The 16799-nt window shown below is 40.2% G+C and overlaps 1 protein-coding gene across 1 annotated transcript; it reads right to left on the minus strand.

Moving 5' to 3' along the window:
- Positions 1–441: 441 nt before the first annotated feature.
- Positions 442–14722, minus strand: LYVE1 (lymphatic vessel endothelial hyaluronan receptor 1). Its single transcript, XM_045557510.1, has 6 exons — positions 14357–14722; positions 10559–10730; positions 10298–10437; positions 3013–3315; positions 2553–2631; positions 442–2009 (listed from the first exon to the last, which is right to left on the minus strand). The coding sequence occupies exons 1-6, from the start codon at positions 14439–14441 to the stop codon at positions 1823–1825; spliced, it is 966 nt and encodes a 321-aa protein (XP_045413466.1). The 5' UTR covers positions 14442–14722; the 3' UTR covers positions 442–1822.
- Between the last annotated feature and the right edge of the window lie 2077 nt (positions 14723–16799).

The raw sequence follows: 16799 nt of genomic DNA on the forward strand, positions 1-16799 counted from the left end.
GTGATTATTGCTATGAGGGAATATAGGTTCTCTACTTCCAGATCTTTCCATTTATACAGGGAACCCAGAAATGTAAACATAAAAAAATCTTTTGATGTTTAATTCTTGGCAATTAAAACAAATGTTAAGATAATACTCTGTGGGCCAACCAAAAAAGACTATGCCAGCAGGTTACAGCCTCTGGGCTAAAAGTGCCATGGAGCTGTGGGGTCAGAGGTGAGGGGAAGAAGATGATTCCTAGTCTAATGTGGAGGGAAAGAGAAAGCTACAGAAACAGGCCAGATGAGCTATCCTGAATCTCCAACTCCCGGTGAACTCTGAAATGGACTGGAATGTAGGAACTGAATCTTAAATAAAGGATTGTTTAATGTGTGTGTAGTTGCCCAACTTAAAATGAGACCTTTTGAAGCAAGAACACCCAACATGGTAATGTACATACTGTGAGGTTTACATTTGTTTGTATTTTAACAACCAAAGTTGTTCATTTTACTTTTACAAACAATATATCATAATCTGGTCCTTATCTAAATTTTGCATGAAAAGTAGATCTATGTAAATAAGAGAGCAAAGAAGCTTTCTAAATGTTTTATTTATTTATTTTTTTTGGGGGGGGACAAATATTTCTGCACCTCTCAGGCTCTTCTTGCTGGAAAAAGGAGAGCTAGTGATACATTTGTTAATGGCATTTTAAAAATTTTGGTGTGGTGAAGTAATAAGGTACTTCTTAGGTATGTTAATAATAAATTAAGGTTATAATAGTTGCCATAATGGGGAAAATGAGTAATATTAGTCCAAGCAAAAAAAATTAGTTTGGAAGTGGATAAGCTAAGGATATCAAAACTGAAAAAACTTAGCTTCAGATAGCGTTCTACTATATGTAACTTTTTGATGAATAATATTCAATTATGGCATGTAATTCTTCGCATAGCACCTGACATATAGTAGATATTCAGCAAATATTTGTTGAATTTTATTACTTTTTTAACACAGTAATTTTCCTCAGTAGTAATTTCTATAACTCAGATAAAAATAGAAATTTATAAGAGTATTTAGTTTTGTTTCTTGTAAAAGTATATTTTTCTAAAGGAAATAGTAGCAACAGTAGAGACAGAGAAAAGAAAATGTGTGTATATTCTAAAAAGTGGTTCCAACTCAATTTATTCAGAGAAGAATGCTGTGACTCTATGTGGATAGTCCTTGCTGACAACACGCTGTCAGCATCCTCAGCCACTTTCTATTTCTCTGTTTATCTTGGCTTTACAGAGTTTAGATGTCAAGTCATGGGAATCTCCATGGCTCTCGAGTGCTAAACTTCTCTGTCCTTTCGCTCACGCCTGGTTCAGAAGGATATGCCAGGTGGTGTAAGTGTTTCTCTTTCAGAGCTAAAGGAAGGATCTAGGCTATGGAGTCAGCAGAGAGAGCCTTGGTCTCAGTGACTCCTTGCCTCTCAACTCTCCTGGTCCTGGACAGCCTGGGGGCCTTTTTACAACTGTGTACTGATTAGCTGTTTTAGATCCGTGTGCTTTGCAAAGCTCCTTTCTCCCACTTGGATATTATCAGGACATAGTCAGGCTAGAAAGGCTGTGGGAATCTTTGGAGGTAGGAGGGTAGGATCCAGAAAGGTTTGCATTAGGAAGAAGGGAGTTCTCTTTGGTGAACTCCATAGTCATAAGGTAGCCCTGAGCTGATTCCAGTTAGGAACCAAGGCTGGACTTTCTTCGCTGATTCTTTGGCCATTTTATTAATAGTTTCCTCAACTGGGGCCAGGATACATATCATGAAAGAAACCAGCCTCAGGTGTGTCTTCTCACTTCTTTGTCATCTAAACTTCAGCTTCCAGGCATCGCACCGTAGTTTTGGGTGGACTCTTGGGCTCTTCTGGGTTTTTATCAGTTTTCTTTGGTTCCTCATTAGGGTTGCTGTCATCAGCCTTCTCCTCCTTTACTACTTTGGTTTCAATCATTTCCTTCTGCTGATTCTTGTTTGTGAAAGGGAAAGCCTTCACATACCTTTAGGCATAAACATGACATTAAAGTGAGGGACTTCTATGTAACCCAAATTACAATAGATAATGCTTTGTCTGTCACAGCACATATTGGCCCAGCATGCTGGGTCCCTTTATTTCACAGTGATGCTAACACATGCATGTTCAAATACATTAACACATCCCCACCTTAATGGAGTCATTTAAATTGGACAGTATGTTCACAGGCCAGACTTTAAGCTGAATTCACAACTCTTCCACCAAAAACAAGGAATGAAAAAATCAAATAAAGTATATAAATTTTCCCCAGATGTCCATTTTTCTTTTCATTTCTTGATTTTCAAAGGCTAGATACTGACCAATATCTAAAGGCTAGATGATGTGCATGTACTGCAACAGTAGGAAAGATGGGATGGAAGGGAAGAGAGGTGAGATGAGGGAGAAATTTACAGTATAAGAGGACTGTCATCTCCATTTTGACCAATAAAATGCCAATTACAACCCTAGAAAACCACAAGATGGGGAGGTGACAAAGATTACAAGGCTAGCGATGCGCCAATAACCTCACCTTTTGACGTAGCAATATGCGAGACCAGCCGCAGCACCAAAGAAGAGGAGAGCCAGCACCAGCAGAGCCGTGGGGACACCTGCAGGAAGCAGAGACATACCTGTTGGTCTTTCGTGTGTACATTGCGTGCGCTGCTCATTTAACCATCCAGGTGGCTGAGACAATAGCGTAGGAGAAAAACCTTCTCTGCAACCCTTTGTGATGTCAGGCCCCCTCAGCCTCTTTGCTTCTTTGAGTTTTTAACAGCGAAGCCCTTGTATACTCACGATTTTTAGTTTCATCACTAAGGCTCTTTATAGCTCTCAAGTTCTATGACTTTATGAAAGTTGAGTTTGCGTTAAGCTTTGATTTTTATTTGGCAGGTCCTGAATGCCCAGTCTGGAGACAGGCTGGATACTGTGAATTGTCTGTAATATGTAAACATATACACACACATAACGCAGACACAGAAAGCATTTACCTCCAAACCCAGAAACTTCGTTTTTGAATGATGCTTTATTTTCACTAGATGGTTCAGTTTCCATAGGCATGGTGCTAGTTTCTGTATAAATTTCTGTGATGCAAATCAATTTTTTTCTCCGTGGATTAGAAGTGGAAGCCGGAGCACGCGTAGTAGCAGGGGCAGGAGGCGTAGAATAAGGGGACGATGCTGAGTATGTACTGTCACTGGCAATAAAATCTGTCATGTGTATTTCAGTTTGAGTGTTGAACATGGGATCTTCGGTGGTGATGATTTCTGGAGAGCACGAGTTAATCCAAATATCTGTCAGGAGAGGAAAATATGAATAGCAGCAGCCTCCTAACTGTTCTTCTTGCCTGTAGACTTAATACCCTCCAACCTCTTATGCTGCAGTTGGAATGGTCTCACCAAAATGCAGATCTAATCATATCACTTCCTTCCTTAGGATGCTTCAGTGGCATGCCGCCACTGCATGGCTCCGGCTGACATGGCCAGTGTCACCTGCAGGCATTCTCTCATTGCTCCTGCCATACTGAATTTCCTTCAGTTCCTTGATATGGTTTCTCTCACCAAAAGTGTGCTATGATGCTTTCTTCACCTTTGAGACTTTTTACCCCTCTTTAGTTAGCTCACTGTGACTTATCCTTCAGGTCTCAGATTGACCATCTCTTTCTCAAGCAGACTTGTTGACTAGATTGGGTCCCTGGGCATGTGTTCTTGGACCTCCATGTACTTCCCTCATCACAGTTCTCATTACACTGCTCCCCACGGGACTGTGAGCTTCCTGAAAGCAGGAACCCTATCTGTCTTGGTCATCATGGTATGTTCACAGTGCTTGGCACACAGTACATGCTCAATAAATATTTGATGAATAAGGAGGGAAGGAAAAGTGAAAGGAAGGAAGGAGTAGATGGGAAGACCAAATGTACGTATGTCGTGCCACTTCAGGACAAAGCTCTGCGAGACCAGATTTTTCTGTTCTTATCGAAAAAAAAAAAAAAGGAAGCAAAAAAAGGGAGGGGAATGAGGATTTGCTTTCCAATCTGTTAAATGTGGTAGAGAGGAAACTAACATTTGTTGAGCATCTTACTCTGAGTCAACCATAGCACTAGGTGTTTAAATAGGTACCTCACTTAACAATTTTATCAAACCCTCATTTATACAGGAGGACACTGAAGTTCAGAGAAATTGAATCACTTATCCAAAGTCATGTAGTTAGCAAATGACAGAGCCATGCAATATATTATAGTGTGAATTTGCATCTATTTTGAATCCCTAAGTATTTGAGGCAGTGAGTAGCATCAGCTGGAATGTTAGCTATAAAGAAAAAGTTATTTCATTAAGTTGATTAATTTTTGAAAATTAAATTAAATATCATTCAAGGTAATGGATATTACTGACAAAACATTTTGACTGCACATGTACTGTTTTTATGTTCATTTTACTTTGAAAAGACCTCTATTTAAAAAGACATCATCTTTGACCTTCTCTGCCCTAAACTGTTAACTATATTTCCCATTCTTGAGTACATGCTAAGTTCTTCCCTCAGAAAAATGAAAATTTTGAGTATCAGGGGAAAAACATACTAAATTCAATATGCTATGTAGGGAACTGAAAATATAAAAAAAAAAAAAAAAAGGCATGGTTTCTGTTTCCAGGAGGACAGAGGAAGCATTTTGATGGGGGTAGGTGGAGATCACTGGGAATTCAGATGAGAGGGCATTTGGGCAGAGTATGGGGGATTAATGTGTTCATTCATCAAATTTTTATGGAGTACCAGCTCTGTGCCAGGCACTGTTCTAGGTGCTAGGGACATGGTGCAAACAAGACAAAGTCCCTTAAGAGGCCTGCATGCTGTTGGAAGGATAGAGATCATTTTAAAAAACAATAAATAAGCCAGAAATTTCAGAAGATGATAAATGTCGAAAAGAAAATTAAACAGGATACAGATTAAAGTGGTAGGGGTGGAGGATACTTTGGATAGGGTGATAAGAGATGGTCCCCTGGGAAGGTAATACTTAAGCTGAGACCTAAATGATGAAAAGTAGCCAGTCATTGAAGATATAGGGCAAAATCATTCAAAGTAAAGAGAACAGAAAGTTCAAGAGCCAGAGTTGAATGAACTTAGCTCATGTGATGAATAAGAAGGTCAAATGACTGAAAGAGGGCAGTAGCTCATTGAGGGGAAGGAACAGAATATCCCAGGCAATAGGAATAGCATGATCTAAAAATCCAGAAGTTTGAAAGTGTAGTCATGTTAGAAAAATGGCAAGAAGCACAGTGTGGCTGGAATGTAGGGGGTGTGTGTGATGGGGGATAGGAAAGACTGCAAGTGGGAGATGAGACTGAGAAGATAGGTTGGAGCCTAGATATCAAGGTTCATAACTGCTACGTTAAAGAATTTGGAATTGATTCTGTAGGAGAGGGAATTTTCAACAGGGGTCCACAAATTTCCCAAATTATATACAAATGTTCTCATATATGTCCACTTTTATGTGCAAAACTCTTTACAATTTACATCATATTATCAAACGGGAAGTCACCCAAGGTTATGGAGCAGGAGAGTGAAGTAATTACCAGTGGAGATGCATGGACAATGAAATGACAGGAGAGAGTACAATCCAGGAGCAAACAAGGCTGTTATGGCAACTGCACAGAAATAGGAGAATTTCAGAAGTTCCTGGGATCCTAAAACTTAGATCTTAGAGATCTTCTAGGGAGAAGTGATTCTCAACTCTGGCTGCAGGTTAGAATCATCTGGGAAGCTTCTAAAGAATACCGATGCCCAGGCCCACCCCAGGCTTGTATGTGACTGACGTGTGGTCATCAGCATGGAAGATGCTACACTGGAACAGCAAGGCTCCATGCAGTTAGCTCAAGGTTTAAATCCTGGCTCTATCCTTTATTGACTGTGACCGCAGGCAAGGTACACGCTAAGCATCAGTTACTTCTCCTGAAAGTAGAAATGACACACGGGTGTCATTTTACTCATGACTAATCAGACAGTAAATGTCTAGGGCCTCTCTCATAGTGTCTGGGTATGATAGATAAGATCTGCAAGAATTCATTTCCTTGGCCTTTCTGTTTATATGTGTGGCCTCCCAGGTATGAGGGAGCAACAGTAGTCTGGTCCTGTAATCCCTAACTGGTCGAGGGCACAGTGTTGGTCACCTGGAAGTGTTAGGGTCTCGTTTTCCTTCCCTTCCAAACTACAAACACAATTTCTCTAGATGTGCTGAGTGCTCTGATAGATACTAAGCACAGAGTGTGGCTGGAGTTCCAGAGGACGGACAGGGGTAAGGGGTATGGAAAGGCTTCTGAAGCAGATGGCACTTGAGATGTGACCATGGCTCACTGTAACCTCGAACTCCTGGCCTCAAGCAATCTTCGTGCCTTGGTCTCTCAAAGCGCTGGGATTACAGGTGTGTGCCACAGTGCCTGGCCTTGAGATTAGAATAAAATGTAGGAGTTAGCCAGGTGATGAAGAGGGTGGGCATTGTGGCAGAGGAAATAGCTGAAACAAATGGTGTGTGCAGAGTATTAACAGCACTTTGGTCTGGTCCCCAAACCTCACAAAGCAATAAAAAAATAAAGTTAGGATTAGGGGTAGGGTTACTTTGATCCCCAAGCCTTGCAAAGATAGCAATGAGAAAGATAATCAGGGTAAGGTTTAGGATCAGGGTTAGGGTTAGTGTTACTCAGGTCCTCAAACCTTCACAAGAGAGTAATGAAAAAGGAAATTACAAAATAAAATTAGGGTAAGGTTAGGATTAGCGTTAGGATGATGGTTAGGGAACTCTGATCCTCACCAAGATGCCAACACACACACACTTGCACACACGTTTTGAACATGTAGGCTTCTATCCTGATGAGATATCTCCATGGATATGATGGATATGAAACAACATATGTTCAAGGTTATACACCTTAGCATTCCATAGAATAGAAAAAGATTGAAAAATAGGCTAAAAGTCCATCTTAGAGGACTGGTTGAATAAATGATGATACAGCCACCCAGTGGGGTATATGCAGCCATTAAAGGATGAGAAATGTCCCAATGAACTTGTATTGAGTAATTTCTAGGATTTAAGTGGAAAAAGCCATGTGCAAAGCAGTGTATATAATATGCTAGTTTTTGTAAGAAGGGGAAATAAGACAACACAGAGATACACACTCCCCTTTATACACAAAGCAACACAGAGGGAGAAACCAGAAATGAGTGAAAATGGTTGGTGGAAACAGTTCAGAAGGGACTGGAATAAAACTTCTCTGAATATACTTTGAAGAAAGTATGCTTTGGACCATTGAGCCATGTACATTTTTTAGCTATTCAAAAAAATAAAAATAGGACAAAAGTCAAACCCTAAAATTGATCACAAATAGAAGCAAATAAACCTAATTTATTTCAAAATGATAATATAACTATACAGAGTAGCAAATTTTTTTGAAGTCACTTTTACACACAATTCTCTGTACTTAGAAGGATATCTTCTAAGGACTAAAAGATGGAAAGATATCTTAAATTTCACTCAGTAGGTTTATGATTCCTAGTAATGTTGGTTTTGTAATTTTGAAACTGTTGTCGGATAAGAAAATATCTTATTATTTATTAGGAACTAAGATTTTCAATATAAGAGAAGCGATACTAATATAAAATAAAGTAAACTAAGAAAAAACTTGAATTGTTAAATTTGAGCTGGAAACTCAATATAAACTCATATACATATAACTTATTAGTTATCTATTGAAAAGGACTGAGAAGCAATGAAAACTCCAGTAGTAAAGGGAACTACTTGCATCCAAATCTTGGTTTCTAATTAACATTCCCCATTAAAAAGAACCAAGACACTCCTGGGAGAAATAAGAGGCTGATTCCACATCTGGGGCAGAGAAAGTACAAAGTGAGTCTGGAACATGTTATTGTGCCAGGAATTGCCCAAAACCTAATGGGATAAAGGACATAAAAGTCAACTAAAATGGGCTCCCATTTGCCAGATTCAAGACAATTCAAGCACCCAAAAAATAAAAGAATAATAATTGTAAAATTGATTATAACATATTGAACACATTGAATAAGTAATATGCATGTGCCCATGGTAATATAAGGGGGAGGGAAAAGGTGAGTGAGTGTGTGTGTGTGTGTGTGTGTGTGTGTGTGAGTGAGAGAGACACAGAGAGAAAGAGATTCTTCATCAAAGATGCCAACTAACAAATGTAGAAGGAAGAACAGATTTAGAAAAATCACTGTTTTGCAGCCCCCCATATAATAACTGATTCCAGTAAGGATCATCAGTGGCTGATTAAACCACTAGGTTATAGCTCACTGGGGGTCAGGATATTTGCATGGTGTGAAAATATCACATTATAGCTTACCCTACTAATTTCAAAGGGGAAGATACATTGTTATAGTTTCATTAGAGAGAGATCTGGCAGTCACCACCTTAATCAAATAATCAAAGTTAGCATAACTAAGAGTGAGACATAGTAACATTAAGTGCCTTCTGTTGTGATGTGATCCAAAGTGCACAATATCATCTATGAGTATTTTTTGCCAAAAATATTGAACATGAGATTAATTAAGCCTCTATACCTAACTTTCGGTATATAGGAAATACAGATGATGGGAGTACAAGTTAAATGAAACCATAAAGAAATAGACAAATCCAAGCCCTCTCTCCTGGCTCTTTTTTGTTTAGTCCGAAGGGCTGGCTACCATAGCATCACAGTGACAGCTGGCAGGAAGGCTAGGCAGATAAAAGGCAAGGCCGCTTGACAGGCACGGGCTAGCTGTGAGATAAGCAGGCATGTAAATCACCAGTTCCCCAGCCAAGGATGACAGGACAAAGAGGCAGAGAAGGAAGGGGAATCGTGAAAACATATTGCAAGAAGCCCTATGTTCCAGCCTTGACTCTGCCACTAGCTGACTGTAGGACTTTGAACAAGCTAAACCCCCTTTCTGAACTATAACTGTTTCATCCCTGAAGTGAGAGAATTGGGTAAAGTTATCTCCAAGGGCCTTTTCTGTGTGGAAGCCCTCTGGTTCAGAGAACTGCTTGGATCCTATATTTCCTTCCTGGGACAGGCTTTGCTAATGTTGGCTGGTGCACATTTGTCTCTTGGATCTCAGAGAAGGATTTTGAAATCTATGCTTTGCATGAACGCTCAGCTGCCCAACCTTTAGAAGGTCAGATATATGAGTATGTGTGAAGAGTAATAAATCAGACAGGGTGCTCAGACAAACTGAGAACAAGTGAGTATTTAGTAAGAGAAAAATTTTCTGAGCAATTACTTAGGTAAAGCACTTGGACTAAGGCAGCCTGGCTCTCTAAGCAAGGTTAATGAGATGATTGCATGGCCATGAGTAAATGAGTCCTACTCTCTAGGCTTTAATCTCTTCCTTCATAAAACGGAGATTGGGTCTTGTTCTTAAAAATGTCAAAGGTAGCATGTGAATTTCCTCTCCAGAAGAGGAATGTGGGACCGTGGAAAGAGCATGGTTTCAGGGTTAGACCTGAGTTTGAAACTTTACAGTAATGCAACCTTAGGCAAATGTACTTATGTCCTCTGAGCTAAGTTTCTTTATCTGCAAAATGGGGATAGTAAATGCATCTCATAGGGAAGTTGTCATATTCAGTGAGATCACCTAGTACAGTTGGCCCTCCATGTCTGGCGGTTCTGCATAGGCGGATTCAACCAACCGCAGATTGAAAATATTTGAAAAAAAATACTATAAACAAACAATACAGTATAGCAACCATTTACATTGTGTTTTGTATTATAAGTAATCTAGAGACAATTTAAAGTATACAGGAGGATGTGTGTAAGTTATGTACAAATATGACACCATTTTATATCAGGGGCCTGAGTATCCTCGGATTTTGGTATCTGAGGGGACCCTGGAACCAATAGATCAACGGATACCGAGGGAGAACTGTACATCGCTTTGTCCATAGTGGATGCATTACTTACATTTGTACATTTGTCTTCCCTTTGTCCTGATTATCTTGTAGGATTCGGGTAGTGGAGGTAGTAATTGAGCCTCCTAAATGCCCTGTCCCTGTGCCCTCTCCCTGGGTTGCCATTCAGTTATATTTTTCCTAACTTTTCCCCCTGAGAGGCACATTGCCACCTCTAGCCCGGCCGGAGAGACAGTCTTGGAAGAATCAGATGACCATTGCCATGATTGCTTCTACTGCGGCTCGGGGTTACTCTTCCCAGACAGGTCACAGAGCTAGAGATACCCAGAGAAAATATGCCACATGGAAAGCCTACAGATCTAACTCACCAGATGAGTTGTGACAATAGGCCCCGAACCTTTGGCTAACTGTAGCTCTCCAAATCAGGACACCAATTCCATTCTTCCCACACTTGGGGTTCGGGAGAATCCGAGGGATGACCGAGAATTTGTCTTCAACCCATCCATAGCTGTAAAAGAATAATCGCAAGTTGGACAGACAAATGATTAGAAGGCATCATCTCTACTGCTGAACAAGAACACAGAGCCAAAAGAGCTCCAGCAGTGACAGTGAATCCAGCTGTTTCTCACCTGCAAGTCTCAAAGCCAGCCTTCAATGCTGCTTCGACCTGGCCTCTGCTGGCCAAAGTCATTCCCAGCAGCCTGCAGGCCTCCTTGGCTTCTGTGAAATTCAGCTGCTGGCCTACCTTTTTGTTCACAAGGGTGATCCCCACAATTCTGCATGGCAGCGTTATGGAAAGATCTGCAAAGGAATCACATGGGTCCTCAGTTTGCTGCTGTCCTTGTTCTTAGCACTCAGGCTCTCCTTCCTAGCAGAGCATTATCATCTTGCAGCAGTGAGGTCTGTCTGGCTGGGATCAGGGTTTAGAAATAACAGGACACAGTCCACATAGATCCCACAAGGACAACCTGCTAGGTTAGATTGATGCTTGCTCTGGTCCGAGGTGTAAATCTCACTCCATAGAAGTCCATCCTATCCCACTGCATTTAGGTGCCTTGTTCATCACAGGTGGGGCTTCGGCTACCAGTTCCTGGGGTGGAGACTAGATGATGCAGTTGCTGCAAACCTTTTTGGAGTCTGTAAAATGAAGCATCTGACACTTTTGAGAAAGATAGAATTCAGGGCGCTGGTTAATAGAATAGTTAATAATACTCCAAACCAATGTGGTTTGGGCACATCACTATTTCTGAGATGGGCTGGAAATGTACTTGTTATAACAGAATGTGAGTGCTCTTAGTTCCAGATCTTCCCTGACCATTGGGGGGCAGGCTTACTCAGAAGTTCCTGGAGGAGCTGGGCAGTGAAACTTAGACGGCAGAAAAACTAAGTCAAGGAAGTAGAGTCAGACCTGGGCTTCTATGTCGCTTGCTAGCTCTGTGACTTTAGGCTAGATAATTCATCTCTTTGAGTATCAGCTTCCTGATTTATACAACAAAGAGAGTAGCAATATCTACTGCACGATGTGGTGAAACTAAATGAGTAAATTCTAATAAAAATGCTTAGCATAGTGCCTGCCACACGTAATAGGTACTCAGTAAATCATAGATAACATATTATCATTGTTATCTTTAAAGCATTTTAGTTTTAGTCTGCTAATAACCAATTTCCCTGGGGAAGTTGAGGCAGTGGAACAGGTAGGATGTGAATAATATTTCTACTCAAAATCTAATGGGTTTGGGAATTCTTTTGACCCTTTCCCTCTAGGTTCTGGGATTTGTGGACTTGTATGAAATTGCCAAGTTGCATTGTATTTCAGTACATTATTCCTACTGGGCTTCATCCATGAAAGTCCATAAAGGGCGTTTAAATCTCCCAAGTAATTGCTTATACACAGGGCTGAGTATTGGCCACCCAGTCAAATGCTTTGACCACTTTCTAGGTTGGTATTTAAAGGAAGTTTCTTTTTACAAATGCTGAGGGAGCATTTCTACAAGCCCTCCATGTGACCTTGTTGTATTCTGGAGCAGGGGCTGGGGAAAGGGAGGTGTGCATAATGTATGGTATTTGTGGATGGCAATGTTTGCTTCCAGACCTTGCTCTCGCCAAGAGACAACGGATAGTCAGCACCCCAATATTAGTGTTTGCAACTGGGGTGACAGAGCAGCCTTTTATGTCCATAGGTACTGACACTAATACCTATACCAATATTGATATTGATGTTATTATCAACTATAATTTCAACACTTATCATCTGTTGATGTTATCTTATGCCAAACCTTCTTTTAAGAGAAAACTGAGGCTCAGGAAGATTAAGTAACTTTCCCAAGCCCAAGGACACAGAGCAACTAGGTGGCAGATTGGGGACACAAACCAAATTATGCCTGACTCTAAAATCCCAGGGTTTTTTTTTTGAGAGACAAGGTCTCACTGTGTTGCCCACGCTGGTCTCAAACTCCTGAGCTCAAGCGATGCTCCTGCCTCAGCCTCCCGTGTAGCTGGAACTATAGATGTGTGCCACTGCACCCAGCTGTGAACCCCAGCTCCTTGACTATGACACTGTTCTGCCTTCCACTGTGCTACAGGGGACCGGACACACACACACAAACACACACAAAATTAGGCTGAACTCTCTGAACACACTATTTATCCTGGAATGTGGCTCCTTTATTGCAAGACCTTTCTATTGCTCAGATCTCTTATGGCTGCTGCTTTGGAAATTGAGAAGGTTTATTTATCACACTATAAAGTAGTCCTGCTACTCTCTCATCATACTTCATTTTTACTCTAAATATCATAAGAGTATTCTTGGTGAATAGGCCTAGCTTTGGGCCCAGGTTTTTCTGTCGTTAACTGCCTGTTGGGATGTTGGGCAAGTCCTCATTCTCATCTGAAAAATGGGGATGGCTATATCTTCTTCACATGATTTTTTTTTCAGAATTAAATTAGATAACTGGTACCTAATAGAGGCCGGGTCCAGTAGGAAGTCATCAGATATTAGTCATTTTATGCTTTTCTATTTCATTTAGGGATAAAATGAAGAAGCAGGAATCCAAGGGGTACTCTAATAACCCCTTTCTTAAGATTTCTTAGGAAATGGCAAACATAGTAGAAATAGAATATGCTTAGGAATCAGATATATGTATATAATATCGGATAATACTATATGCTTAGAAATCAGAGATGAATTTAAAACCAAGTGTTATAATTTACTGACTGCATGATTTTGGGCAAGTCCCTTGGCCTCACTGAGCCTGTTTCTTCATCTATAAAATGTCTTCTTGAGAGGATTAAGTGAAATTGTATATATATACACCTACCTCTGGATCTCTATATAATTTGCACTCAAAAATAGTTCCCATCCCCATTCACTCACCTTCATCAGCCACCTTATTCCACAATCATGGTTATAACTTTTGGCTTTTTCCAAAAATTTAATTTCCTTAGAAAATTTTTGCCATTATTGAGGATGGTCCAAAGAGTGTGATGGAGTCATTGTCAAAGAACAATTCCAAAATAGTTTAAATAATGGCAACATTGTGCGGAAAAGTAAATAGTCTCCCCAGAGGGTTTCAAAGAGGATCAAACTTATTTAAAATAACAGTTCTGGTATTTAAAAAGACTCAGTCATATAACTCTAAACTCCCCTATAAAATTTAATATAATAACATATGAATCAAGTCTGGATATCTGTTTCCAACATATTTTATATCTCAGGGCATATTCCAGCATAGGAACATACAATTTTCCTTTTAAAGTGCTGAGATTTTCATTTGCCCAGAGCTGCAGTGAGTGATTTGTGGTTACAATTTTTTGTCTACAGTGCAGAATTAGGTTTTCCATTTAGGCATCTCAAAAGCCCAGAAATCACTTTAAGTCATTCTTTTGGTAGGGAGCTTAATTTTCAAACTTATATTTTCACAGATTTTTTCAGTTAATTTGCTATTTACTGCATATTAAAAATGTTGCATTCCATTTATAGTACAGTAAAATTGAAATTAAAATAATTATGCTGACACTCCCCAAAACAAAAATAAAGTAGGCCATCATTTACTAAAAGTTACCCATTATTCCCAGGCTTAGTGATTGCTTTCGATTTTTAACAATCATGGTTTCCTTCTTCAATGAAAAACCCTTTAAAAAACAAATTATTTCTCTTCAATGTTTTATTTCAAGATATTCTCATTAAAAATATTCCATAATCAAGAATAAAAGTCCAGATGACCTAAAGGAAAATGCAAATCATTTTGATGAAGCTGACAATATGGTGAAAACATTTCTGGCAGAGCAATACTACTAATTAGACCTGCTGTTGACTTTGAGGGTCACACTCATTCCCAGTAATTCATAGTCAAGAGCTTAGTAGGCTTAGGACAGTTTGCAAGATCTTGCTTTGCCTTACCAGTTTGGAAATCTGGTGAGAAACCTACCTTTTACACGGAGAGAGCCTTGGACCAGGAGCCTCGTGGTCCAGATGAAAGCAAGAAGCAACACCAGGCTGAAGCCCTTGGCCATTGTGCCAACCCCTTAGAGCCAGGGAGGCACCCCAGATGGCCACTGGCAGTATGAGAGGCAGATGCTCAATCTCTGGTCTGGATGGAGAGTTCTGGAAATCTGTTGAGGCTCACACTGCTCCACTTCACAACTGAGACATCCGGATTTCCCTGCTTTCAAGCTTCTGACTTGTCAAGGTCACTGGGGGAAATGAGTGACGTCCCTTGAATGCCCAGGCTGTACTGTGTGGATGGCTTTCTGGAAAATTTAGCTAATGCTGACTCAGAGAGCACACAAATGAGGAAGGCAGATAGCACAGTGTGAACTGCTGAAGGTTTTCTGAATTCCCATATTCCCTGCCACTCCCCCTCCCCCACCAGCTCAGTTCTCACACCATTCATTGTTATTGCCGGTGGAGCTCGTTCATTATATACGAGGGCTGTCCGCAGAGTATCCAGCCATGTAACCATTCTCATTATACTAACAATGGCTGGATACTTTCTGGACAGCCCTCAGAGTCCTAGAAATGTCTCTCTCCCTAAAGGATTTTGAGCATAGGCTGTGCTTCCTTTCCTCCCCCGATCAGTGATTTTCTTTTCCCTCCCAACTGCCTTGTGATCTCTGGGGTGTGATGCTGAAGCTCATGAGAGTAAATGCCCACTTAAATACCAAGTCCAGAACCTTCATGCCTTCCTTGGGGTCTTCTTTTAGACATTTGAAATCTCCACACCACTACAGGTGATTCTCTTTTCAAAGAAACCAGGCACATATAAAAATTCATATTTACAAATAACAACAGGGGGAAAATTTACAAAATTATTCATTTTACATTTTACAAAAGGATTTTTGACTTTTCAATAGTAATCACCACAGTTTCTTTATACAATAACTTTAATAACTTCTCTAATATTCTGATAGACCAATATTTGAATTTAGACTCTGCCTCTCACTTGATGAATGTGAGGTATATCTGAGCTGTGCAGAGTGCACTCTATGTTTTCCCAGATGGGTTTTCAGTGGTTTGCCCTGCATGGTAATTATGGAGTTCTGGCTTGTGACCAATGTCTTGAGCAAAAGCTTGTAAGTTTTCAGCTGGGCACGGTGGCTGATACCTGTAACCCTAGCACTCTGGGAGGCTGAGGTGGGAGGATCGCTCGAGGTCAGGAGTTCAAGACCAGCCTGAGCAAGAGCGAGACCCCCATCTCTACTAAAAATAGAAGGAAATTAGCTGGACAACTAAAAATATATAGAAAAAATTAGCCGGGCATGGTGGCGCATGCCTGTAGTCCCAGCTACTCGGGAGGCTGAGGCAGTAGGATCGCTTAAGCCCAGGAGTTTGAGGTTGCTGTGAGCTAAGCTGACGCCATGGCACTGTAGCCCAGGCAACAGAGCAAAACTCTGTCTCCAAAAAAACAAAAAACAAAAAGCTTGTAGGTTTTCTCCAAAGCAAATGTCTTGTATAGGAATGGTGTATGAACAACTAGTTCTTTTTTATATAAGTAGTATTGATCATCAAGTTAGATAACTGTGTGGAAAACACCACTAACAAAAAGAGAACCTGTTCAGCACAAAACAGAAAACTTCTAAGAGACCAGGAAAATAGTGCTTAAAGATCTCCAATACAGAGCTCATTACTTGGGTGAGCACAGCCCTAGGCTCCTAGTATCTCAAAAACGTGTGACTCTATTATCGTGGTACCAGCAGACAGAGGCAGGAATCATGTGCTCTTCACAATTATCCTTAAAGCCTAGCACCATGCACAAAAGAGAGCTGGCTCTCAAGCATTTGTTAAATTACTACAAAAAGAAAGAAGGAACAAAGATAGGAAGGGGAAAAAATGAATTGCAGAGGGCACAGCTTTGGATAGGAGAAATAGCTTATAAGAAATGAGAAGAGTACTTAAATTTCAGAAACAAATTGCTAGAAGAGGATCTGTTGGATAAAGGGAGTCTGCCTGATTATATTGGTGCTTAATAATAAGTTTCTGGAAGAGGAAATCTTATTTTTTTGAAAACCCCTATTGAGAGAAGTTAAGCGATCATTGGGATGTGATTGAAAATTCTTGATTGGAACTTGCTGCGTTTCTTGTCAAGTATGAATATGCCCAGTCTCAGCTTCTAGGCCTCTCACCCAAGATAAGCTTCTGAAAAGTTTGTTGCCAAAAGCTAAAAGCCAAAGTGGAGAGCTATAAAGAAAATATTGCCAGATAATCTCCCTTGACCATTTTGAGAAACAATGTTCAGGATACAGAAAAGGAATCAGCAGTTCTGTCCACTTCTGAAATGACAGCTTGTGCTGCAATCAAGGAGAACCAGTAATTAAAGAAGAAAGTTATAGAATTAGAAGAGAAATTTTAAAAATGAAAATGAAGAGAATAAT

This window comes from Lemur catta, chromosome 7 (genome assembly GCF_020740605.2).
Source record: "Lemur catta isolate mLemCat1 chromosome 7, mLemCat1.pri, whole genome shotgun sequence".
In the NCBI taxonomy this organism is placed as follows: domain Eukaryota; kingdom Metazoa; phylum Chordata; class Mammalia; order Primates; family Lemuridae; genus Lemur; species Lemur catta.

What these genes read in the sequence shown, in the direction of transcription:
- LYVE1 (XM_045557510.1), bottom strand. Translation starts at nt 14,441, where the DNA reads ATGGCCAAGGGCTTCAGCCTGGTGTTGCTTCTTGCTTTCATCTGGACC. An exon ending in AGGCTCTCTCCGTGTAAAAG is followed by an intron (nt 10,731 to 14,356) that starts GTAGGTTTCTCA and finishes ATTCCTTTGCAG; the next exon opens with ATCTTTCCATAACGCTGCCA. An exon ending in CTATTGTCACAACTCATCTG is followed by an intron (nt 3,316 to 10,297) that starts GTGAGTTAGATC and finishes CTCTCCTGACAG; the next exon opens with ATATTTGGATTAACTCGTGC.